Genomic DNA, 25151 nt, shown 5'->3' with positions numbered 1-25151 from the left:
GAGTAGCTGGGACTACATGCATGCGCCACCATGCCCAGCTAATTTTTTCTATATATATTTTTAGTTGGCCAATTGATTTCTTTCTATTTTTAGTAGAGACAGGATCTTGCTCTTGCTCAGGCTGGTTTTGAACTCTTGACCTTGAGCGATCTGCCCGCCTCGGCCTCCCAGAGGGCTAGGATTAAAGGTGTGAGCCACCACCCTGGCCAAAAACATTAATTTTTTATTAAGAGCCAGGGTCTTGCTATAGTGTCCAGGCTGAACTTGAACTCCCGGGTTCAAGCAATCCTCCTGGCTCAGTCTCCCAAGTAGCTGGGACTACAGGCACAAGACACCACATCTGGCTAAAAAGTTACTAATTTTAACCAGTAGATTTCAGATACCTTTACTGAGGTATTCTTTTTTCATTAATTTATTCAACAGCCTTTGTCCCTGTGGAGTTTACATTCTAGGAGAGAAATTAATCAATCATACAAATAAATTTAAAATTAACAAAGCATTAAGTGCTACAAAAGAGAAGAAACTTGTACAGTGAAAGTGTGTACTACAGAAGGCTTATTTGGTCTTAATATAACAAAGAGTTTTCCTAAGAAACTGGTAATTGAGCTGAACTCTAAAAGATAAATATCAACTAATCAGGAAAAAGTGGCAAATAGAAAGAACATTCTAGGTGGGAGAAGAAACAATATATTCCAAGGCCCTGTACTAGTAGGGAATATGGTATTTCCCATTCCTATAAAGAGAGGGGGAACATGATACAAAATGAACTGGAGAGGGTTGGAAAGGGCCAAACCATGCAGGACTGTGAAAGCCAAATGATAGATTCTGATCCTTATTCTAAGAGCAATAAGAAAGCACTGAGATGATTAGGGAGAGTTTAAGTGAGATGTTAGTTTGTGAGATGATCAAATTTGCATTTATTGTGTTTGGCACTAGTTGAGAATTACATATTTGTCCTCAACACTTTATCAGATCAAAGAAAGACAAGGCTGAGCATGGTGGCTCACGCCTATAAATCCCAAACAACTCAGAAGGCTGAGGCAGGAAGATCACTTGAGGCTAGGAGTTTGAGACCAGCCTGGGTAATATAGCAAGACCCTGTCTCTAAGAAAAAAAAAAAAAAAAAAAATATCTGGGTGTGGCAGCATATGCCTATAGTCTCAGCTACTTGGGAGGCTGAGGTGAGAGAACTGCTTGAAATCAGGAGCTCAAGAATCACCACATGATTGAGAAATAAGAGAAATAATTTATATGTGTTTAAATGAAAATGTAATTTGGGGCAAGTATTATGCTGGAAGAAAAAACTTTTCATCTAAGGAAAAAATGCTGCCTAACCCACTATAGAATGCTTTTAAGTACTAAGGAAGAAGACACTACACATTTTGTAACATTAAAGTATAACAGGCCAGGCGCTGGTAGCTCATGCCTGTAATTTTAGCACACTGGGAAGCTGAGGTGAGAGGATCACATGAGGTCAGGAGTTCGAGACCAGCCTGAGCAAGGGTGAGATCCCATCTCTATTAAAAATAGAAAAAATTAGTTGGGCGTGGTGGCATGTGCCTATAAGTCCCAGCTCTTGGGGAGGCTGAGGCAGGAAAATTGTTTGAGCCCAGGAGTTTGAGGTTGCCTTGAGTATGCTGACACCATGGCACTCTAGCCCAGGCAACAGAGTGAGACTCTGTCTGAAAATTAATTAATTAATTTTAAAAAAAAGTATAACATAATTAATGTCACAGTTGTACATTTACCAACCAGTTTAAACCAGATTTAACATCTCTATTCTTTAAGTTTTAAAAATACATAATACATTTTCAACAAATAGAAAAAAATTGTACCAAATCACACTAGAGTGAAAAGCTCTTAGCATATACTAACCAATAAAAAAATTAGAAAGCCTTTAAGATTTATCTATTTTGTCTGCCCTTTTCAGTGAGAAAATATAATATCTATCACAATAAAGCATTACAAATAATTATGGTTCTATATTCCCCCCAAAATTAGTTTTGCTGCAATTTAATGTACTATATATCAATAATTTCTATGTTATTAGAATAAAAATGTTAATCTATGACTCTGGCATTCAATCTCAGCTAACATATTATATAGGAGGAAGGAGTGGTTCTGTGGAGGATATACAGACCAAATTTCTACTCTACATAGGTAGAACTGTATGTATACAACTGTGTGGGTTAATATATTGATTGTGTATTTTTAGCAATCAACAATCATGAATCTTGAATAGTGACATTCAAAACAAAAGACCTATCAAGAACATAAAATGGTTAACCTGAGACTTTAAGTAGAATAAATTTACACGACAGGAAATGGAATTCCAAAATCTACTAAATGGTAGATATTTGCTGTTTTAAAAATGAAGGAAACCAGGGGAATAATTGGGGAAAAAACAGATAATTTGAAAAGGATATCCACTAAATTATGTCAAGATAAATTAAAATAAACCAAAGAAAGATTGATAGCTTCTGAAGTTAGCTATTGGAATATTGATTATATAGGTCAGAGAATCTAAAATATGCTGGAGTTCTAAGGTCAAATTCAGAAGACATTTCCAAATAAGAATTTCTGTACAAAATAATGCTAAGTACTTAACTACCCAAACTATATTGTACTGTATGTAGTAGTAGATGATAAAACTAGGTAGTAACATTTTATAGATACAACTTAACTTTTCACTTCACTGATAACTCTTGAGTTCTTTCCAGAGACTCAAAAAATCGTTTAACTATTATAGAGAAACTTATTTTCAATGAGATAAAAAATACATATCTAACAAGGCATCAGTGTTTTTAAAATTGCCAATGTTTTCACATGCTTCTAAGTAAGATGATAAGATAAATGCTGACAAAACAAGCCAATAACACTGAAATCTGAATTCCAGAAAAATCTTACCTTATGTTCACATTTCTGATCCACCGGCAGTTTCAACCACTCACTGTCATCTCCCATTGTGCTTCCAGTTTTTTCTTAGAATTAAGAGTAATTCCTGGTCATATAAAAATAGAAACCTATTTAGCAATCAAGCAGTCTCTTAAGACAAAATAACTTTTCTGAGATTATTATTTTATCATACATGTACCATCAAGAGTAAAAAGCCCATTCTTTGGTGAGATGCCCACTTAATTCCACTAGTAGACCATTTAAAAAGTCCATCAAAAAATTTAAATCTAGGCCGGGCGCGGTGGCTCACGCCTGTAATCCTAGCTCTCTGGGAGGCCAAGGCGGGCGGATTGCTCGAGGTCAGGAGTTCGAAACCAGCCTGAGCAAGAGCGAGACCCCGTCTCTACTATAAATAGAAAGAAATTAATCGGCCAACTAATATATATAAAAAATTAGCCGGGCATGGTGGCGAATGCCTGTAGTCCCAGCTACTTGGGAGGCTGAGGCAGGAGGATTGCTTGAACCAGGAGTTTGAGGTTGCTGTGAGCTAGGCGTGACGCCACGGCACTCACTGTAGCTTGGGCAACAAAGCGAGACTCTGTCTCAAAAAAAAAAAAAAAAAAAATTTAAATCTAAATCAAGGGACAGATATTTGTTTTTTGAAAAAATGATGCTTACAGTTTCCCAAATGAGAACTTCTCAGATATATAACGAAGCTAGAATAAAACTGAAGAGCTGAGATAGCTGGCCTTTTAAAAGGCTGAGAGAAAAGTTACAGGCCAGGTACAGGTGGCTCACATCTATAATCCTAGAACTTTGGGAGGCCGAGGCAGAAGGATCGCTTGAGTCTAGGAGTTTGAGACCAGCCTGGGGAAGAGGTGAGACACGGTCTCTACCAAACATAGAAAACTTAGCTGGGTGTGGTGGCACGAGCCTGTAGTCCCAGCTACTAGGGAGGCTGAGGCAGGAGGATCCCCTCAAACGTGAGCCCAGTTTGAGGTTGCAGTGTGTTATGATGAGGCAACTGTACTTTAGCCAGTGTGACAGGGGGAGGGGAGAGAAAAACTTATAGAGAAAGTTATACTTTTACCTAAAATTATAGAAAATAATCAATATGAGTGGGAAAATCTTAATGCTACCCATCTCCCTACCTAATTCTGGTAAATATGACTCTAATCAATGTTTATATAAATGAGTATAAAATTGAGTCCCTGAATGAACTATTTCTTTATAAATATTCTTTATATTTGAACCGTTTTTTACTTAGTACAGTTTATAGTTAACATTCCTTTAACAATTTTAAGCTGTCTAGATAGATAATACCTTTTTTTTCCTGATTAGAAAAAGTAATTTTTTTTTTTCGAGACAGAGTCTCGCTTTGTTGCCCAGGCTACAGTGAGTGCCGTGGTGTCAGCCTAGCTCACAGCAACCTCAAACTCCTGGGCTCAAGTGATCCTCCTGCCTCAGCCTCCTGAGTAGCTGGGACTACAGGCATGTGCCACCATGCCCAGCTAATTTTTTCTATATATATTAGTTGGCCAATTAATTTCTTTCTATTTATAGTAGAGATGGGGTCTTGCTCTTGCTCAGGGTGGTTTTGAACTCCTGACCTCGAGCAATCCGCCCGCCTCAGCCTCCCAGAGTGCTAGGATTACAGGTGTGAGACACCGCGCCCAGCTTTTTTTTTTCTTGAGGCAGAGTCTCACTCTGTTGCTTCAGCTAGAGTACCATGACATCAGCCTAGCTTATGGTAACCTCAAACTTCTGGGTTCAAGTGTTCCTCCTGCCTCAGCCTCCCAAGTAGCGAGGACTACAGGCACTCACCACCATGACGGGCTAATTTTTTTTTCTATTTTTAGTAGAGACAGGGTCTTGTTCTTGCTCAGGCTGGTCTTGAACTTCTGACCTCAAGCGATCCTCCCATCTTAGCTTCCCAGAGTGCCAGGATTACAGGGATAAGCCACTGTGCTTAGCCTAATAATGTATGCTAACTGTAGAAAATTTAGTAACTACAGAAAAAACATACGGAAGAAAAGTATTAAAACACAATTTATGGCCAGGTCTGGTGGCTCATGCTTATAATCCCAGCAATTTGGGAAGCAGAGGTGGCAGGATAGCTTGAGGCCAGGAGACTGAAACTAGCCTGGGCAACATAGCAACAAGACCCCGTCTCTAAAAAAAAAAAAATCAGCTGGGTGTGATGGCACATGTCTGTAGTCCTAGCTACTCAGGAAGCTGAGGCAGGAGGATCACTTGAGCCCAGTAGTTTAGATTGCAGTGAGCTGTGATTATACCACTGTACTCCAGGAAAAAAAAAAAAAAAGTTGGAAACATTTCACATGTTCATCAAAAGGACAATGATTAAATAGCTGTATATTCAGAGTATAAGAATAATTAAATACCAATGAAAAAAATCAATGAACTACACAGTACCTTCCAAACTCTGTAAAGACCTGTCTTTCCCCTTGCTCCCATCAACTGTATACTGATATGTTTATAAAATACAATAAAAATTAATTATTAGATCTGTGTATTTTTAAAGTTGAATGCCAAATGGTCTGGCTGTAGAAAACAATTTGATAGGTTTTTAACAAGTTAAACAGAATTATCATATGACCCCATGATTTACTTCTAGGTGTGTCTAAAAGAACTGAAAGTAAGTATTCAAGTATTGTACATGTTGTTCATAGCAGCACTATTCACAACAGCCAAAAAACAGCCCAAAAATCTATCAATGGATGAATACTTTGTGGTTTGCATATACAATGAAATATCACTCAGTTATAATAGGAAACAAAATTCTGATACATGTTATAACATGGATAAACCTCAAAAAACATGCTAAGCAAAGAAGCCAAACATAAAAAGTCCCATATTGAACGACTCTATGTGGTATAATATAGTTTAAGTGCTACTTTACCTATCCAGAATAGGTAAACCCATAGAGTAAGAATGCAGATTGGTGGTTGCCAGGCATTGGGTAGAAGACAGAATGGAGAGAGAATGCTTAATTGGTAAAGGATTTTACTTTGGAATAACGGAAGTGTTTTGGAACTAGATAGAGGTGGCGGGTGCACAACATTATGAATGTGCTAAATGCCACTAAATTATTCAATTTAAAATAGTTAACTGTATGCTATGTGTTTTTCACCTTGACAAATTATTTCTTAAAAAGTTCCCCAGGTGACTAACATACAGCCTGGGTTAAAAAAAAAAAACCTCTAAATTTACTTTCTTGGCAAAAGCAATCTTTTTCTATAAGACTGTTTTTTAAAGAGAAGTACTCAATGAAAGCTTTTGAAAACATTCTCCAACCAAGAGAATGTGAACAATAATTATTCAATTGTTAGTATTCTATGAGTTCACTGCAATACTTTTTCTTTTTTCCTATTGGTTCTAGTCTCCTTTTAGAAACAAGAAAAGACTATCCAAACTAACTGCCTCATATGACATTTAGATGCCACTGTGTTATATTTTCTGAAATAGCATCTGCTACTTTATAGCTTGCGTTTTAAAAAATTGTTGTTTATGATATTTTAGGAAAGGCCTGCTTCATACTAAAACTTCCACTAAAATAAAGGATAGTGTTTGTGTATACATGTGACACTGAGCACTCTTGGTCAGTCTTTGTGTTTGTCTTTTTTTAGGATTGATATACTAAGAAAACAAGGACTTTACTAATTTTTCCCATTATTTTAATTTTTAAAATAATTTTAAACAATGTTTTTGTTTTTTGAGACAGAGTTTCACTCTGTTGCCCTGGTTAGAGTGCCGTGGCGTCAGCCTAGCTCACAGCAACCTCAAACTTCTGGGCTCAAGCAATCCTACTGCCTCAGCCTCCCGAGTAGCTGGGACTACAGGCATGTGCCACCATGCCCAGCTAATTTTTTCTATATATATTTTAGTTGGCCAATTAATTTCTTTCTATTTATAGTAGAGACGGGGTCTCGCTCTTGCTCAGGCTGGTTTCGAACTCCTGACCTCGAGCAATCGCCGGCCTTGGCCTCCCAGAGTGCTAGGATTACAGGTGTGAGCCACCATGCCTGGCCTATAACCTTTTAAATTCTATGATCACACGAAGACTACCCACTCTCAAAGACTTTAGGGTACTATCATTCCAAAGTCCCTACTTACAGTGACAGTTAATACCAACCCTATATTTTAATAGCACTTTATATTTTACAATTATTTTGACGATTCTCTTATTTGATAATGTAGTGAGGAATACATTTAATCAGTTCTATATATTTCCTAATATATACAAGTACATTGTTATACTACTTCATTTTGGTTTCTTTCTTTTTCATTTTTGGTATTTTTCTTAGTTATGTGGCTCTTCCTTACTAAACTATGAGATTCTCTTGAGCAAGAGCTTTGTCTTATTCATCGGTATCCTCACAAAGCTAAAAAAAAAAAAGTGACATAAAGCAAGTATCATTATCCTCTTTTTATATAAAGGGATATTTAGTGAGGTTAAGTGTCTTGCCTAAGGTCACTTAAGTAGGGTAGAGTGGCCTAGAAGAGTTTTCTTTGATTCCTAGTTTAGTAAGATTACTACTACTACAATGCATCTACATATCGTTTCTAAACAAATATACACTGAAAACTATTCACACTTTATAAATAAAAAGATGTATTTTGGTGATTACCTAGCTCAATGAAAATATAAAGAATAAATGACAGTGTATGTAAAAGACAAATTTATTTGCCCCAAAAGGATTTAGATGTTGGAAAGAGAATCACTCCTAATCAAAAGCTGCCTAATAATCAAGCTTAACTACCAGCTAGGCCTTACAACACTGTTAATCTGCCTGTGGACAAGAGAGGAATGACCAAGGTTTAAGTGTGATTTAGGGTGATCCAGGCAGTGCAACCCCTACCCCTGGCAACTGTTATTCCATTGAGAGTTGATTCTACCAGTTGAAAAGAAAAACTGTTCCTTGAGATTAAAGTGACTACTTATTTGAAAGCTAAACTTTGCCTCTAACAATTATCATAAAGGTAGATAAAGTCCTTGGGAACATTCAGAAAATACAAAGAAATAAAGAGGAACCTCAGAGTCAGTATAAAATGGTAGATTTAAAAATTCAGTTTCACAAAAGGTCATACAAGTTAAAGCCTGAATAATCTCTTTAGAGAAATATAGTAATGTTTTCAATATGTACAGCAAATTAAAATCATTGATAATAGCCAAAAAAAGGTTCCTCAACTAATAAAATGTGGTAAATCCATACAGTGGAATATTATTTAGCAGCATAAAGAAATGAAGTACTGATACACACTATAACACGGATGAATCTAGAAATCATTATGCTAGGTAAAAGAAGTCATTCACAAAGGACCACATATATGATTCCGTACAGATAAAATGTCCAGAACAGGCAAAGAAAGTAGATCTGTGGTTGCCTAGGACTGGAGTGTTTTATGGTATTAGGGTGGTGATGGCTAAGGGATGTGAAAGTTTCTTTTTAGGGGGATGAGGCCGGGAGCAGTGACTCACGCCTGTAATCCTAGTACTCTGGAAGGCCAAGGTGGGCGGATAGCTCGAAGTCAGGAGTTCAAAACCAGCCTGAGCAAGAGCAAGACCCCGTCTCTACTATAAATAGAAATAAATTAATTGGCCAACTAATATATACAGAAAAAATTAGCCAGGCATGGTGGCGCATGCCTGTGGTCCCAGGTACTCGGGAGGCTGAGGCAGGAGGATTGCTTGAGCCCAAGAGTTTGAGGTTGCTGTGAGCTAGGCTGATGCCATGGCACTCACTCTAGCCTGGGCAACAAAGTGAGACTCTGTCTCAAAAAAAGGGGGGGGGATGAAAATGTTCTCAAATTGATTATGGTGATGGTTACACAAATCTATGAATACACTAACGGCCACTGAATTGTACACTTTCGATGGGTAAATAATATAGTAGGTAAACTAAATATGTTTAAAAAAACAAAGTTATAATGTTTACTAACAAAAGTCCTGAGGAGATAAAAATGACTTGTTAAAGATACCAAACATTTTACATGTACATGGGTTGGCTGTAAAGGTTAGAGTCCTTTCTAATAGGATTTATTAACAGATTATTCCATTCCAATTTACCTAAAGTATTAATCCACTGTATTTTCCTATGTGTAAACCATGATGTCCTCAAAGAGTTCACAGTAGTACAAAGAAGACATATAAACAAAATAATACAAAATATATTGTATGTGGAAAGTGCCATAAGCAGGGGACAAATATGGGTTATGGGAATATAAAGATGGGACTGACCACCAGTGAGTAAGGGATGGTTAGTGAAGACAACATAGAAAGGATGGCATTTGAACTCAGTGTTAGGTAGAATTTTTTAGAACACTGGAGTGCAATGGGAGATATTCTAGACTGAGGAAACAAGAAAGGCAAAGTCTTAGAGATAGGAAAGTACTGATCATGTTTAGAGAACATGAATGGCTTCATTTATTAGAGTATAAGACCAGAAAGGTACACCAAGGTCAGATCATGGAGATAATTGTTAATATTAAGCTAAACAGCAGGGAATACTGATGAATTGAAGCACGATCTTATCTATTTTAGAAAAATCTATGTAGAATGAATTGGAAGGGATAGAAAGTAGAGTCTTGATAAAAAATTATTGTAGTACTACAGGGCTAAGACGAATAGGAGCCAGAACTAAGGGTCTTTGACAGTAGGAACAGAAAGGGTGGGAAGGAGAGACTGAAGAGGGTTATATTAAAGAGGTAGAATCGATAACTCTTAGCAACTAAGGATATGGGACTAAGGGGAAGAAGCGTCTAGTAGGGAGCAAGAGGCTCCAGTTTGAGAGACAGGGAGAATAATGGTGCTAATGACAGAAAAATACATCAGAAGAAAGTTCTGGATTGTTTATTTTGGGTGGAGTGGGGGAAACTTGAGGAATATGATGAGTTTGGTTTCAGATATGAGAAATATGATTTTCAAGTGGTTGGAAGTGGCAGTAGAGATGAACAGAGGGGTCTGGATTTTATAAACACAGACATAAGAAACCAAGTTTTCATTAAATAGCAGAATTTGATGCATTAAGAGCAAATAAAATTGCCAACAAAGAACCATTAATAAAATTAATTTGAACTATACATAATGCTTATTATAGTTCATTCAATCTAGTCCCCACAAATATTCGGAAATTTCAATTATTCAGATCTCTCAGGAGGTTTTATCCCAGTCTAAAACAAGACAAAAGCAAGGAGGCCAGCTAAAATAAATCTGTTTTACAGAAATATTACAATCACACACCACCTATCTATCTAAAAATGTCTTCCAAAGAGCCCAAGTACCATATAATCCACACTGTTGCTGAAAAAGGTTTAGATATAACTGTTTATTTTTAGACCAGAGGTTAAGAAATATTTTCAAGGTTATACATAAAGGTAGAAGAAATTCCAAACAGTCTGATTTTACAGCTTAGTCTCCAAGTAAATAACAAATTTCCTATTAAATACTCATTATGTGCCATCATAAAATAGAGACCACAGCAATCTATGCATTTTCAATTCATCAACCAGCTAAAAGTAAGGGACAGAGAGACTAAGTAATATTAGAGCTAGGCCTAAAAGCTGTCTCCTACCTCGCAGCCCACCAATGTTCCCTACCATCCAAGGGCCCAAGTGTGGTGTTATTCTATTTTAAATTACTGTATTTTGAGATCTATAAGAGTAATTATAGAGCTACTAAACGGATTGTTTTAGCCTTCTACTTAGAAAGAAGCATTGGCAATACAACTATTTTATGGCAAATTCCCAAGCTCTTGACCTACAAAAGCTCTTCACTATCACAATACAAGAGATCTGGATTTGATTACCATTCCTGGACTCTCATTTCTGGCTAAGGAGATGCTACAGTAGTAGCACAAAATGAGTCTAAGGCAAGTTTGAGGAAAATTTCTGCCCAATCAAAAGCAACTCCTTTGAAAGATTCACTGAGGTGTGATGAGACTCATTAAAAAAAAATTAATTATAAGCAAAGATAAAACAGAATGCTCATACATGCCTAGAAATCTTTACTTAATCCATTTATAGGAAAGATAACTGTATTAAAGAATAATTATGTAATTGTTGTAGAAAATTTAAGATTTTTATTATTTGGCCAGAGACACTAAATCCCATCTCTAAGTAGCAGGTAGCAAAAATGACAAGCCTTTACCTCAAATTTAAAAAACCTCATTGCCTCCAGGTATTCCCCATTAACAAGGACAAGTGCTATCCTCTTGCTAGAGTATTCTGCATAGTCAAGAGACCAGAAATCTGAACTGCTTCTATAGCAGATTGTCTCAACAAACTTCAGTGCATTTGTTTTCCTAGTCCTGGGACGGTGGCCTCCCACAAATTCCTTCAGAGATGAGAGTAGTAAAGAGCTGTCTCTTTCACATTGTGCTATTCATATCAGCAGGAAAGAAGGTTAACTGGACTATCCCTAATACATGACCACTGTCACTGTATCCAAAAAGGGGACCGGATACCAACACAGGCCTCTGGGGAAATGGAAAGCTAAACCTGGCTGTGAATTAGAACAACTTTGAGAGTTATCACTCAACTGCACCAAGATAGCTCAAAAACCCAATGCTTACTCATCCCGAAGCGACCCAGGTCTCCAAATACCAGGCTAAGGTCCCAAGGCCCAGGGCAGTAGATTCAGCTCCACCCATGCAGCGGAACTGGGTTATACTCTGGTAAAGGCAATCCTCTCCTCACCCCAAGTAGGAACCAGGATGAGGCAAAGCCAGGTCTTGGGGACTGCTCACCCACTGCATATCCAAACAAACACCCTAGGGCCACTGTCACCACCCAGAAGTAGAGCAGATGCCCAGGCTTTAGCTCACTGCAGCCGGCATTGTTTACGCTCTTTCGCCGCCTTTGCCTCTGATAGGCCAGAAAAGTCCCCGTACTGTGCACCAGGACTTCCGGCACGGACGCAGGACATTTGCCCCTCGCCTGCAGTTTGACACTTACGCTCCCCGGGCAGGGAGAGGTCGGGGGACCTAAGGTCCGAGCGGGATCAGCAGGAAAACCAGGCAAGCAGCAGCGGCAGCATTGGTGCGGCGGGCCGCTGGGAAACACCTCCTCCGGGGGCGGGGCCCAGAGCGCCGCTGTCAGAGTGCCCGCCCCACCCACAGGACCCCTCCCCGCACACACTTAAGGCTTAAAGGGACCGCGCACACCTTCGCCCAGGGGTTTGCAGGCCTCAGGTCGCTGCTTACAGCTCACAGGCTAAGGCAAGAGGCAAATGAAGGCCCAACTAAGAATACTCCATCGCAGTTGGGTGGATCTCTTTTTTTCGTCGTAACATAAGGTAATGTTCCGGAGACAAAGGAGATGACCAGCTCCCACTATCACAATCCTAATCCCTCCTCCAAGGGTGAAAAATATTACTGCAGCTAATAGGTAAAGCATCAGAGTAAATAGATAGCCCCTCATTATATGTAAGCTGCTTATTCTATTAACCTCCCTTAGACTTGAGCAGTTCTTCAAATGGCAACTCAAAAGGCCCAGAAAATAATTCCTGCAGCCTGTATAATGCTTCACCTCACCCTTTAACCGACTTCCTTCTTCACAACACGAGGAATCCTAGACAATGATACAAGATGAGTAGGAAGGTAATAGGAAGTGGGAAAAAAAATAACCATTCTCTTCTTGTGAGAAAATGTGATCTTTCAAAAACTGGGCAAGAAGTCACTACAAGTCTAGTTAGGTAAAGAAATCTTACATGCAAATACAATTATGATACACAGTCAGCTAACTTAATATGAATAGTTAAGAAAATTGTAATAGAAACTGCATTAATATCTCAGGGAGTTCAGTTTTGGTCTATGAGATCTCCAAAGGTTATCAATGAGTTTTAACTTTCATAGGAGGAGTTTTTCCTCAATCTTAGTTTACAAGGTTTGACTGTATTTTATGTTTCCATCACACCAACAGGAATGAGATGTATGTGATTCTTAAGTCTATATTTCTCCATCTAATTTAGATGAATAAACACACCTTACTAAAGCCATAGGCCATCATGAGATCAGTATGGGAATCAATGTAGTGAGGTTAAGTAATCTAACATCTATCCCAAACTGGACTATCCCTAATACATGACCACTGTCACTATATCCAAAAAGGGGACCAGATACGAGCACAGGTAGGGATTCAAGTAGAAATTTAGATTCAAAGGACAGCATAAAGACTGCTCTGCTAGCAAGCAGACCCAGGTGACCCTTTTTCTGAAGGTTTTAGAGAATTCTAGACTAAAATTGTCAAGTAAAAAAAGAGACTGATTAGGATTTAAATAGCCTGATTTTGAACTGCCAATACAATCTTATTCTACAGTGCACATAACTGTGATCAATACTTCTGAATCAGGTAATTAAGACCTTCTTTTGTTATATTTCCAACAACCTTATCACACTGTTCTAAAGGTAATAGTTTCCAGAAAAGCCTTTCTCATCAGATTTTGAGCACCCCAAGGGCAAAGGCTGGCATGTATCTTAATTATCTTTTTCTCCCAACGTGTGATACAAAACAAATACTCAATAAATTGTTATCACAAAAGGTATGACCAATATTTTCTGTTATATAGCATTCTAGTGACGTACAAGTCCAGGTAACTGCAATAAGCATGTGTGTGCACACACACATAAATGGATAATACCCAGTGTTGTGCTTATGAGTGAATTAAAAATTAGAGAGAAAAAATCCACTGAATATCCCCCCAAAAGGCAAATATTGTATGATTCCACTTATACCAGGTATGTAAAGTAGTCAAACTCACAGAAACAGAAAATGGTGGTAACCAGGCACTGAAGGGGAAAGGGAAAAGGAGAATTACTTAGCGGATATAGAGTTTCAGATTAGCAAAATGAGAAAGTTCTGGAGATCTGTTTCATAACAATGTGAATATTCTTAACACTAATGAGAACTGTACACTTAAAAATGGTTAAGATGGTAAATTTTATGTTGTTATTTTTTTTACCACAAAATAAAAGTGAGACTCAAAATGCTCTGTAGGTATTTAAGGGGAAAAAAGATAATAAAGACTAAAGTAAGTATATACTAAATAACTACAGTTGACCCTTGAACATGGGTTCAAATGGCACAGGTTGGCTCGTATGTGGATTTTCTTCTACCTCTGCAATCCCTAAGACAGCAAAACCAACCCCTTCTCTTTCTCAGTCTACTCATTGTGAAGACAAGGATGAAGACCTTTACATTGACCCAGTTCCATTTAGTAAATATATTTTCTCTTCCTTATGATTTTCTTAATAATATTTTCTCTGCTTATTTTATTGTAAGAATACAGTATGTAATACATATACCATACAAAATATGTGTTAATCCACTGTTTGTTATTGGTAAGGCTCCCGGTTAACAGTAGGTTATTAGTGGTTAAGTTTGGGAGATGCCCAAAGTTGTAAGTGAAGTTTTGACCATGGGTGGGGAGGGGGAATCCCTAACTCCAGTGTTGTTCAAGGGTCAAATGTACCAATGTGTAAGAAATCTATTATTAAGTTTAAAAAAGAAAGTTGCAAGACAGAATATGAAGTTTAATCCCTTTTTTGTTCTAAATAAACAATAAAGACAAGGCCAAGGTGGGCAGATTGCTTGAGGTCAGGAGTTCGAAACCAGCCTGAGCAAGAGCAAGACCCCATCTCTACTATAAATAGAAAGAAATTAATTAGCCAACTAATATATATAGAAAAAATTAACCGGGCATGGTGGCGCATGCCTGTAGTTCCAGCTACCTGGGAGGCTGAGGCAGCAGGATTGCTTTAGCCCAGGAGTTTGAGGTTGCTGTGAACTAAGCTGACACCACAGCACTCACTCTAGCCTGGGCAACAAAGCGAGACTGTCTAAAAAAAAAAAAAAAAAAATATATACACTTGTGGTGGGCCGATAATGATCCCCAAAGACATCAGAATTTGTATATGCTATTAATACCTTATTTGGAAAAAGAGTCTTTGCAGACGTGATTTCATCAAAGATCTTGAGATGGAATTATCCTAGTTTGTCTGGGCGGGCCCTAAATGCAATCACATATATCCTTATGAGAAAGACGGAAGGAGATTTGACACACAACAGAAAAGGTGATATGTAGACGGATCAGAGAAAGATTAGAAGAGGCTGGAGTAAGGTGGCCACAAGCCAAGCAATGCCAGCAGCCACCAGAAGCTGGAAAAGGTAAGGAACCAATTCTCTCCTAGAGCCTTTGGAGGGAGTGTGGCCCTGCTGACACCTTGGTGTCAGGTGCATAATACTCATTTTAGAGTCTTATGGCCTCCAGAACTGTGAGAGAACAAATTCTGCTGTTTTAAGCAGCCAAACTGGTGGTAATTTGTTACAGTAGCCACAGGAAATGAACATATTATACATGTTTGAATATACATAAAAATTTTTCTGTAAGGATCCATAGAAAATGGTTAACCTGGCTGGGTGAGGTGGCTCACACCTGTAATCTCAGCACTTTGGGAGGCTGAGGTGGGAAGATCACTTGAGGCCAGGAGTTTGAGACCAGCTTGGGCAACATTGCAAGACTCCATCTTATAAAAAATTTTGAGACAGAGTCTTGCTCAGTTGCCCCAGCTACAGCACAGTGGCATCATTATAGCACATTACAACCTCAAACTCTTAGGCTCAAGAGATTCTCCTGCCTCAGCCTCTCAAGTAGCTGGGACTACAGGCACTTGTCACTTACGGGCTAATTTTTTAATTTTATTTGTAAAAATGGGGTCTTGTTATGTTACTCAGGCTGGTCTCAAACGATCCTCCTGTCTCAGCCTCTTCAGTAACTAGGACTACAGGCGTGCGCCATCACGCCCAGCTAATTTCTAAACTTTTTTTATTTGCAGAGATGAGGGTCTTGCTATGTTGTTCAGGGTGGTCTGAAGCTCCTGGCCTCAAATGATCATCCCATCTCAGCCTACCAAAGTGCTGGGATTACAGGTGTTTACTGAAATAAACCCGTATTTCAGTCCTCTGGTTCAAGACAGGTCTAAGTCAGGTTATAGTTCTTAGGACCAAGTAAGGCAAGTCCTTTCTGGTCTAAAAAATACGTGCTTCTTTCAGTGTACAAGCAATCTATTCCTTTTTATCCTTCAGAAAGCAGGTTCACTATTAAACAAATCGTTTGCCATTTGGTAATACTCAAGGGGACTGTCCATATGTTTGGAAGAATCTCCCATATTAAACACACAGTGCCCAAAATTAGTAAGCAGTCCTTTAAAGCAGTGGTCCCCAATCTTTTCTTGCACCAGGGACCAATTTCATGGAAGACAATTTTTCCATGGATCCGGAGTCAGGGGCTGGGGTGGGGTGGGGTGGGGTGTTGTGGGTGGGGAGAGGATGTGCAGAGTTCAGGCAGTGATGAGTGGCCTGTTTTCTAACAGACCATGGACCGGTAGTGGGACTCAGCCAGGGGTTGAGAACTGCAGCTCTAAAGTGCAAAAACATTTTGTTTACTGCACTGAAATTTCTGATATGGATTTGGTCTTTAGTCACAAATGAAGCACCCAGGCTAGTTCCATATTAGGAGGTTCTCGTGACATTTTTTTTAAAGGAATGTACCCCATAAAAAGGACCAAAAGCAAGTATGGAATTACAATATTGATAATATTCCTAAAATCTATAAACAAAAGACTTCATACTGCAAGTGGGTAAGAACATGCAATGACAGAGAAACAAGCACTACAAATACAAAAAAGGAAAAAAATATGGCAAATTGTGGCAAAACTGATTAGGATAGGAGATGTTCTAGAAAGCCAACTTTGCCAGGTATCAGAGGTTTATCCCTGGAATATCAACTATTTATGTAACTTTGGGTTTTTTTTTGAGACAGAGTCTTGCTCTGTCATCCCAGGTAGAGAGGAATGGCATCATTGTAGCTTACTGCAACCTCAAACTCCTGGGCTCCAGCAATCCTCCTGCCTCAGCCTCTGGAATAGCTGGGACTACAGGTGCATGCCACAACATCTGGCTAATTTTTTTCTATTTTTAGTAGAGACAGGGTCTTACTTTGTTACTCAGGCTAGAGTGAGTGCTGTGGTGTCAGCCTAGCTCACAGCAACCTCAATCTCCTGGGCTCAAGCAATCCTACTGCCTCAGCCTCCCGAGTAGCCAGGCATGCACCACCATGCCTGGCTAATTTTTTCTATATATATTAGTTGGCCAATTAATTTCTTTCTATTTATAGTAGAGATGGGGTCTCTCTCGCTCTTGCTCAGGCTAGTTTTGAACTCCTGACCTCGACCAATCCACCCACCTCGGCCTCCCAGAGTGCTAGGATTACAGGCGTGAGCCACCGCGCCCAGCCTGGTCTTGAACTCCTGACCTCAAGAAATCCTCTAACCTTGGCCTCCCAGAGTACTAGAATTACAGGTGTGAGCCATCGCACCCAGCCAAACTTTTTTTCACATAAGCCTAAAAAACTATATAAGCCTCCCAAGTCTTGTTAAAGTATACTACCGTGTTTCCCCGAAAATAAGACAGGGTCTTATATTTATTTTTCCTCATGACACCCTAGGGCTTATTTTCAGAGGATGTGTTATTTTTTTTAAGTATGGTACAACAATCTACATTTATTCAAATATAGCTAAGTCGTCTTCTTCTGGAACATCATCATAACTCTCCAAACCCCAAATACCATCCTGAATTTCTTGCAACTCTATTTCCTTTAGGACCCTTAGCCCCAATCTCTCATGTCGACCAATAGAGCTCTCATAGGGCAGATGAGAAGGGCTGCTCATCTTCTTTACCACTCTGTGACGAAATGCATAGGTTGTGCAGATATGCTGCGTAGCCACGCCCATCACTAGGTCTTATTTTTGTGTTAGGGCTTATATTGCGCAAATGCTTAGAAATCCTGCTAGGGCTTATATTTTATGGGTAGGTCTTATTTTCGGGAAACACGGTAATTATCATTTAAACTTTTTAGGATACGCCATTTGGAAAAATCAATACGGCAATACCCTTAAGAACTACTACTACAAAGGTATGAGGGACTTTGCACCAAAATGAAATGGCCCCAGGGGGGCTTCTTTGAGTTCTAATGCTTTATATTTCATATAGCTTTCCTTTCTCAATCTTTATAATCAAGATAATACTTCTAGTTATCTTATAGCAGTGCCCCCTTTCGAATTTTAGCTATTGATTTAAAGAACCACATAGGCTGAAATTGTGCATAAAAGAGTGAGCAGGATATGCTTGAGGGAAGTCAGAAAACTTGTGATTATCTACTTACGCTGCTGAAAAGACTTTTGGTTTATTTCTCGGTAGTTGACTTTCAGATAAGTAAAATGCTACTTTATTGTTATTTTAAAAAGCTATCCACATTAAACAAATGAATTTCATTTCAAGAAACATTTGAGACTACCTTTTTCTCATCTTTATCGAAGGGTTCTTAAAGTCACTTTAATAATATAAAACCTCCAGGTATGGTAGCACATGTTTGTAGTCCTAGCTAATCAGGAGGCTGAGGCAGGAGGACCACTTGAGTCCAGGAGTTTGAAGTTGCAGTGAGCTATAATGATGCCACTGCACCCTAGCCTGGGCTACAGAGTGAGACCATGTTTCAGATAGATAGATAAATGTTTCAAATAAATAAATAAAATAACAAACATTTAAGAAATACAATGAAGGTATTAGAGAAGTAAGTTCTTTTTTTTTTTTTTTTTTTTTTTGAGACAGAGTCTCACTTTGTTGCCCAGGCTAGAGTGAGTGCCGTGGCGTCAGCCTGGCTCACAGCAACCTCAATCTCCTGGGCTCAGCGATCCTACTGCCTCAGCCTCCTGAGTAGCTGGGACTACAGGCATGCGCCACCATGCCCGGCTAATTTTTTGTATATATATTTTTAGTTGGTCAATTAGTTTCTTTCTATTTTTGGTAGAGACGGGGTCTCGCTCAGGCTGGTTTTGAACTCCTGACCTTGAGCGATCCACCCGCCTCGGCCTCCCAAAGTGCTAGGATTACAGGCGTGAGCCACCGCGCCCGGCCGAGAAGTAAGTTCTTAATAACAAAAATCATGTTTGAAGAGATACAACGTCACGATGGCTTATCTGCTATCACATCTATCCTAGACATGTATGACCATTCCAGCTGAATCAGAATTTATACTTTGAATGCATCTCTAAACAAAGATCATATACCAGGAACAAACAACTACTGCTGCCAAGTCAAAGAAAACAGTGTTTTCTATGGCACTTAAAAGGTATTATTAGAGGGGAAAATATCTCAGTAAAAATCAAATTACCAAGAGGACATTTGTTTATAATCTAAATTTCTCTGAAAGTCAGAGACATCTGTATGATCTCATGTTTATCTTAATATAAATACAGATGGAAAGATATAGAAACAATTACACACACGTGCATCTTATATGGGTCAGTATACATACATAAATTACCTAGCTCTTTTGGCTGAGAAGGCCTAGAAACAATGATACCCACTATTAAGGAGCAGACCAAGTAGCCAGATCTTGGTTTCTAAATACCAAGTAAAAGGAACCACAGCTCCTTAGTGAAATGTCTAATTTTAGGGTTGAGGTAGGGAAAATCAAAGATAAGCCTGAAGCATCCTAAAGTATCAGAAAATGAAAAAAAGGGATATGGATAACTCAAAGTATGAATAAATACTGAGTCAACACACACACACACACACACACACACACACACACGTCCATATAAATAGTTGAATAAAGAAACAAATGGGAGACAAGAGACAGAATTCCAAATAATACATGTAGATACCCTTTCCTCCAGGAAGTGGAACTTAATTCCTCCACCCTCTTTGGGGGTGGGCTAGTGATTCACTTCCAGAAGAATAAGTATAGAAAGAGAAAACAGTAACTTTAATACTCAACCTGGCAAACACTAACTACCTCAACCAAGTATCAAGGTTAACATCACCAGTGATATCATGTGGATATCACATAACCTCTGATATATGATGGTATTCCGTGGTATTCTTTCTAAAAACACATAATCCTAGACTAATCATGAGGAATACATCAGACAAATCCAAAGGGAGGCACATTCTACAGTACTATTCTACAACAACTAACTAGTCATTCTACAAGAACTAACTAGTACTCCTCAAAATTGTCAAGGTCATGAAAACTAGGAAAGACAGAAACTGCCAAAGACCAGAAGAGGCTAAGAGAGATGACCACTAAATGCAATGTTTTACCCTAAATTGGATCCTGAAACAGAATGGCAACATGAATAGGGAAACTGTTGAAACCCAAACAAAATCTGGAGTTTCTTTTTTTTGAGACAGTCTCGCTTTGTTGCCTGGGCTAGAGTGCCATGGCATCAGCCTAGCTCACAGCAACCTCAAAGTCTTGGGCCCAAGCGATCCTTCTGCCTCAGCCTCCCGAGTAGCTGGGACTACAGGCATGTGCCACCATGACTGACTAATTTTTTATATATATACTTTTAGTTGTCCATATAATTTCTTTCTAGTTTTTAGTAGAGACGGGATCTCACTCTTGCTCAGGTTAGTATCAAACTCCTGAGCTCAAACGATCCGCCTGCCTTGGCCTCCCAGAGTGCTAGGAGTACAGGGGTGAGCCACCACACCTGGCCCCTGGAGTAACGTACTAGCCAGGAATGGTGGCGCACATCTATAGTCCCAGCTAGTTGGGAGGCTGAGGTGAGAGGATAGCCTGAACCCAGAAGTTCGAGTCTAGCCTGGCAACATTAGCAACACCCTGTCTCTAAAAAATTTAAATAAATAAATAAAAGTAACACCAATGTTGGTTTCTTAGTTTTAACAAATGTACCACATAATATGTTAACAACAGGGGAAGCTGGCTGAGAGGTAGTCAGGAATTCTGTGTATCATCTTTGTAACTTTTCTGCTGGAATAACCTAAAATTATTTCCAAATAAAGTTTGTTTTTGAAAAGTTTCCTCTTTATCATCTCTCTTCAAAAAAGTCAGTCATGAAAAATAAAATTTTTAAGAGGAGGGAGTACTACATATCTACTAGAATGGCTAAAATCCAAAAAACTGATAAAACTTATGTCCTGCCAAGAATATGGAGCAGGACACAGTGGTATGTGCACCTGTCGTCCTAGCTACTCAGGAAGCTGAGGCAAGAGGATTCCTTGAGGCCAGAAGTTTGAGGCTATAGCCAGAAGTTTGAGGCTGCAGTGAGCTATGATCACACTTACAAACAGCCACTGCATTCCAGCCTAGGCAATATACCGAGACCCCCATCTCTAAAAAATATAAATAAATAAAAAAGAATGTGGAGCAACAGGAACTCTTTCATTGCTGAAGGGAATGTAAAATGGTACGGGCACTTTGGAAGACAGTTTGGCAGTTTCTTACAAAACTAAATATAGTCTTAACATATGATCCAACAATCTGCTCCTAGGTATCTACCCAATTGAATTAAAAACTTGTATCTATACAAAGATCTGCACATGTTTATAGCAGCTTTGTTCATAACCATCAAAAATAGGAAGTAAACAAGATATCCTTCAAAAGGTGAATGGATAAACAAAATGTGGTATATCCACAAAATGGAATATTATTCAGCAATAAAAAGAAATGGGCTATCAAGCCACAAAAAGACATGGAAGAATCTCAAACCATATTACAAAGTGAAAGAAACCAGTCTGAAAAAGGGTACATATGGTATGATTCCAATATGACATTCTGGAAGAGGCAAAACCTTAGTGACAGTAAAAAGTTTAGCTGTTGGAGATATTATCTCACCCCAGTTAAAATGGCTTTTATAAAAAATACAGGCAATTACAAACACTGGCAAGGATGTGGAGAAAGGGGAATGCTCATCATATTCTGTTGGTGGGAATGTAATTTAGTGCAACAACTATGGAGAACAGTATGGAGGTTCCTCAAAAAATTAAAATAGAACTACCATGTAATCCTGCACTCCCACTGCTGGGTATATATCTAAAAGAGGGGAATTCAGTCTATCAAAAAGATATCTGCACTCACATATTTATTACAGCACTATTCACAATAGCCAAGATTTGGAATTAACCTAAGTGTCCATCAATGGATGAATAAAGAAACTGTGGTACACATACATAATAGAATATTATATAGTTATAAAAAAGATTGAAATCCTGCTATTTGCAACAATAGGGATAGAATTGGAGAACATTATGTTACATGAAATAAGCCAAGAACAGAAAGACAAATCTTGCATGTTCTCACTCATATGTGGAAGCTAAATATGAAAAACAATTGATCTCAAGATGAATGATGGTATCAGAGGCTGAGTCTAGCACCGGTACACACTCTAGCAGGGGTGGGAGGAGTATAAAGTGGGGTTGGTTAATGGGTGCAAAACTATAGTTAGACAGAATGAATGATGTGATAGCACAACAAAGTGACTATAAACAATAATAAATTAGGGTATATTTTTAAATAACTAAAAGAGTGGAATTGGAATGTTTTTAACATATAGAAATGACAAATGCCTGAGGTGATGGATACCCCAATTATCCTGATTTGATTCATTCACATTGTATGCATGTACCAAAATATCACATGTACCCTATAAAGATATACAACTAATATGTACTCACAATAATTAAAAATAAAAAATAAATTTAAAAAATATTTAGTGGTTGCCTGATGGTTGGTGTGGCACGAATAGGTGAAATACAGGGGATTTTTAGGGCAGTGAAACTATTCTGTATGATAACATAATAATAGATAAATGGCATTATGTGTCTGCCAAAACTCACAGACCTTTAATCACATAAAAAGCGAACTTTAATATATGCAAATTTTTAAAAGTCATTTAGGAGGTTAGGAGAATCCCAGAAAAGAATGAAGACTATGACAAGAGAATCTAACTGTAATACATATGTATGAAACCACCTCAACAAAAGGGGAAAAGGTGCTAACCTAAGTAGCTTTGGAACTGAGTAAGTCTAAGTCGAAAGGCAACAGGAACTACACAAAAGTACTGTACTCTATTGGTAAAGTTTTTCCCTATGGAGTATGGGTTAACAATTCTGATATTGCTGTTCATTTATATTGGAACTGAACAATTAAATAAATGGGTGGCGGAAGTCAGGTTTTTCACTGTTGGAATGGAAATTCACAGATCAGCAAGGGGAGGAGGCCAGAATGCGCGATGTGGTAATGGATCAGAGAGATATCAGTAAGAACACATGTTTAACTTAAAAAAAATTTTTTTTTTTTTTTTGAGACAGAGTCTCACTCTGTTGCCTGGGCTAGAGTGCCGTGGCATCAGCCTGGCTCACAGCAACCTCAAACTCCTGGGCTCAAGCAATCCTCCTGCCTCAGCCTCCCAAGTAGCTGGGACTACAGGCACGCGCCACCATGCCCGGCTAATTTTTTTCTATATATATTAGTTGGCCAATTAATTTCTTTCTATTTTTAGTAGAGACGGGGTCTCGCTCTTGCTCAGGCTGGATTCGAACTCCTGACCTTGAGCGATCCTCCTGCCTCCCAGAGTGCTAGGATTACAGGCATGAGCCACCGGGCCTGGCCTGAAATATTTATAGATATGTCTATATACATGGGGTAAGCATATGTACATATACTTAAATATATACATATATTTCTTTGCTCTGTCAATTTAAAGGGCCTAAAAGAAACAATACCCCAGTAGCAATGAGAACACTTAGTACCCACGTCTTGTTTCTGTTACCACTCTGCAATAAAGATAATAGGTGGCTCCTTGGGGAAATGGCTGAGTCTAGCACTAGTACACAAAATATACAAGATGAATCTTAAGCATTTTGTACTGCCAGAAAATAGGGAAGTACCAAAAAAAAATCAATATACACACAAACAGATATGGGTATTTTAAGGGGAACAAAAGCCAGTTAAGAGCTCTAAATGGACTAAGTTGGAATAATTTGAGCAACAAAATTAAGTAGTATTGGAAGTAACCCAAACTATAAAATATCCTTGGAGTCCATATTAATATAAATACTTGATTAAACTAATAAATGTGGAGAGACAAATCTCTCTTGTAGAAGAATTCCAAATTAATTATGTAAATATCTATCCTATAGGTCAGGGAGCATAACTCCCCACTCCTTATGTGTAGGCTTCACAAAGTGACTTCCTTTCAAAGAGTACAGTACGGAAAATGAGGGGAAAAAAAAGTAACACTTGAGAAACCTCACAAACACTACTTCAGCCAGAGAATCAACGTCAGTATTAAGTCATAAATCATGTTGATAGTATGTACCCTTAATATGATGTGATGTGATAAAAATGGCACTTTACCTCTGTGGTCTTCCTGCCAAAAACCTATAACCCAGTCTAATCATGAGAAAAACATCAAATTCCAATAGAAGGACATCCTATAATATATTTGAATACTACCTCCCAAAACTTCTATAAATCAGAAAATTTTTAAAAACTAAAAAAAAAAAAAGGTGGGAGAGGGGAGACAGATCTACCTTCCCACCTAGTTAAAACAAACAAATCTATGTTATTTCTAGTTTTCCTAGTTGAGGACTTTCCAAACTAGTCTATTGAGATACTGTTCACACCCAAAGTGTCAAAAACACAGCCAACTGGTTAGGTATATACTATCTTTACTCCTTTATCATATAGAGAAGACTATGTCAATTTTGGTCAACAAATATTCTTTGACTACCTACTTTGTTTCAGGCATTGTCTGAGGCACTGAGGGCAACCTTGATAGAAAAGGAAATGTATGCTCTTTCATTTCTATGAGGAAATCAGACAACATACAAGCAAACAATAAACAACCTATCACACAACAATAAATGCCATAAAGTAAATAAAGGAAAATGAGGTAAAAGTGACTGAGAGGGCCACTCTAGTAGACAGCTCAGAAAAATGCCTCTTTAAGGAGATGATGTTTAAGTTGAGACCTGAGTAGAGCTGTAATGCAGGCTTGAGGTACGGAGAGAGTGGGTTGGGAAATTCTAGGCAGAGAACAGCAAACGCAAAGACAAAAAGAATAAGCTTAATATGGAGATGTATAAAGTAGGCAGTATAATTGCCCTGATAGGAATGAGCTAAGTAACATTCTAAACTCCAGAGGGAAAAATACCAGGATCATTTAAAAACCTCTCCAACACTGACCATGAAAGAATCCATCAATCATGATTAAGATCTCCATTTTATGCTCGCCTTTGATCCCCCCAACTGTCACAGTTGTCCACCGCCCATATGGTAAACACTGTATTTTGAACTGCCCCATCTTCCCTCTAAAAACTACCATGCCAAGGGCCAGGCGCAGTGGCTCACACCTGTAATCCTAGCACCC

The 25151-nt window shown here is 38.5% G+C and overlaps 1 protein-coding gene across 4 annotated transcripts in view; it reads right to left on the bottom strand.

Annotated features, from left to right (window-relative positions):
* The window catches only part of CKAP5 (cytoskeleton associated protein 5), a 97743-nt gene that overhangs the window by 68071 nt on the left and 4521 nt on the right, over positions 1-25151 (bottom strand). For 3 of the 4 annotated variants that reach the window (XM_076001961.1, XM_076001963.1, XM_076001964.1), the window contains exon 2: positions 2908-3001. In XM_076001961.1, the coding sequence (XP_075858076.1) occupies positions 2908-2964 (57 nt within the window). In that variant the 5' untranslated portion in view covers positions 2965-3001. Of the gene's footprint in view, positions 1-2907; positions 3002-11868; positions 11986-25151 lie in introns of those variants that run through there. The other variant, XM_076001962.1, reaches the window with a different exon arrangement.

Source organism: Microcebus murinus, chromosome 4 (genome assembly GCF_040939455.1).
Source record: "Microcebus murinus isolate Inina chromosome 4, M.murinus_Inina_mat1.0, whole genome shotgun sequence".
NCBI classification, from domain to species: domain Eukaryota; kingdom Metazoa; phylum Chordata; class Mammalia; order Primates; family Cheirogaleidae; genus Microcebus; species Microcebus murinus.
The sequence above is the reverse complement of the archived record's forward strand: the minus strand, read 5'-3'. Positions and strand labels throughout refer to the sequence as shown.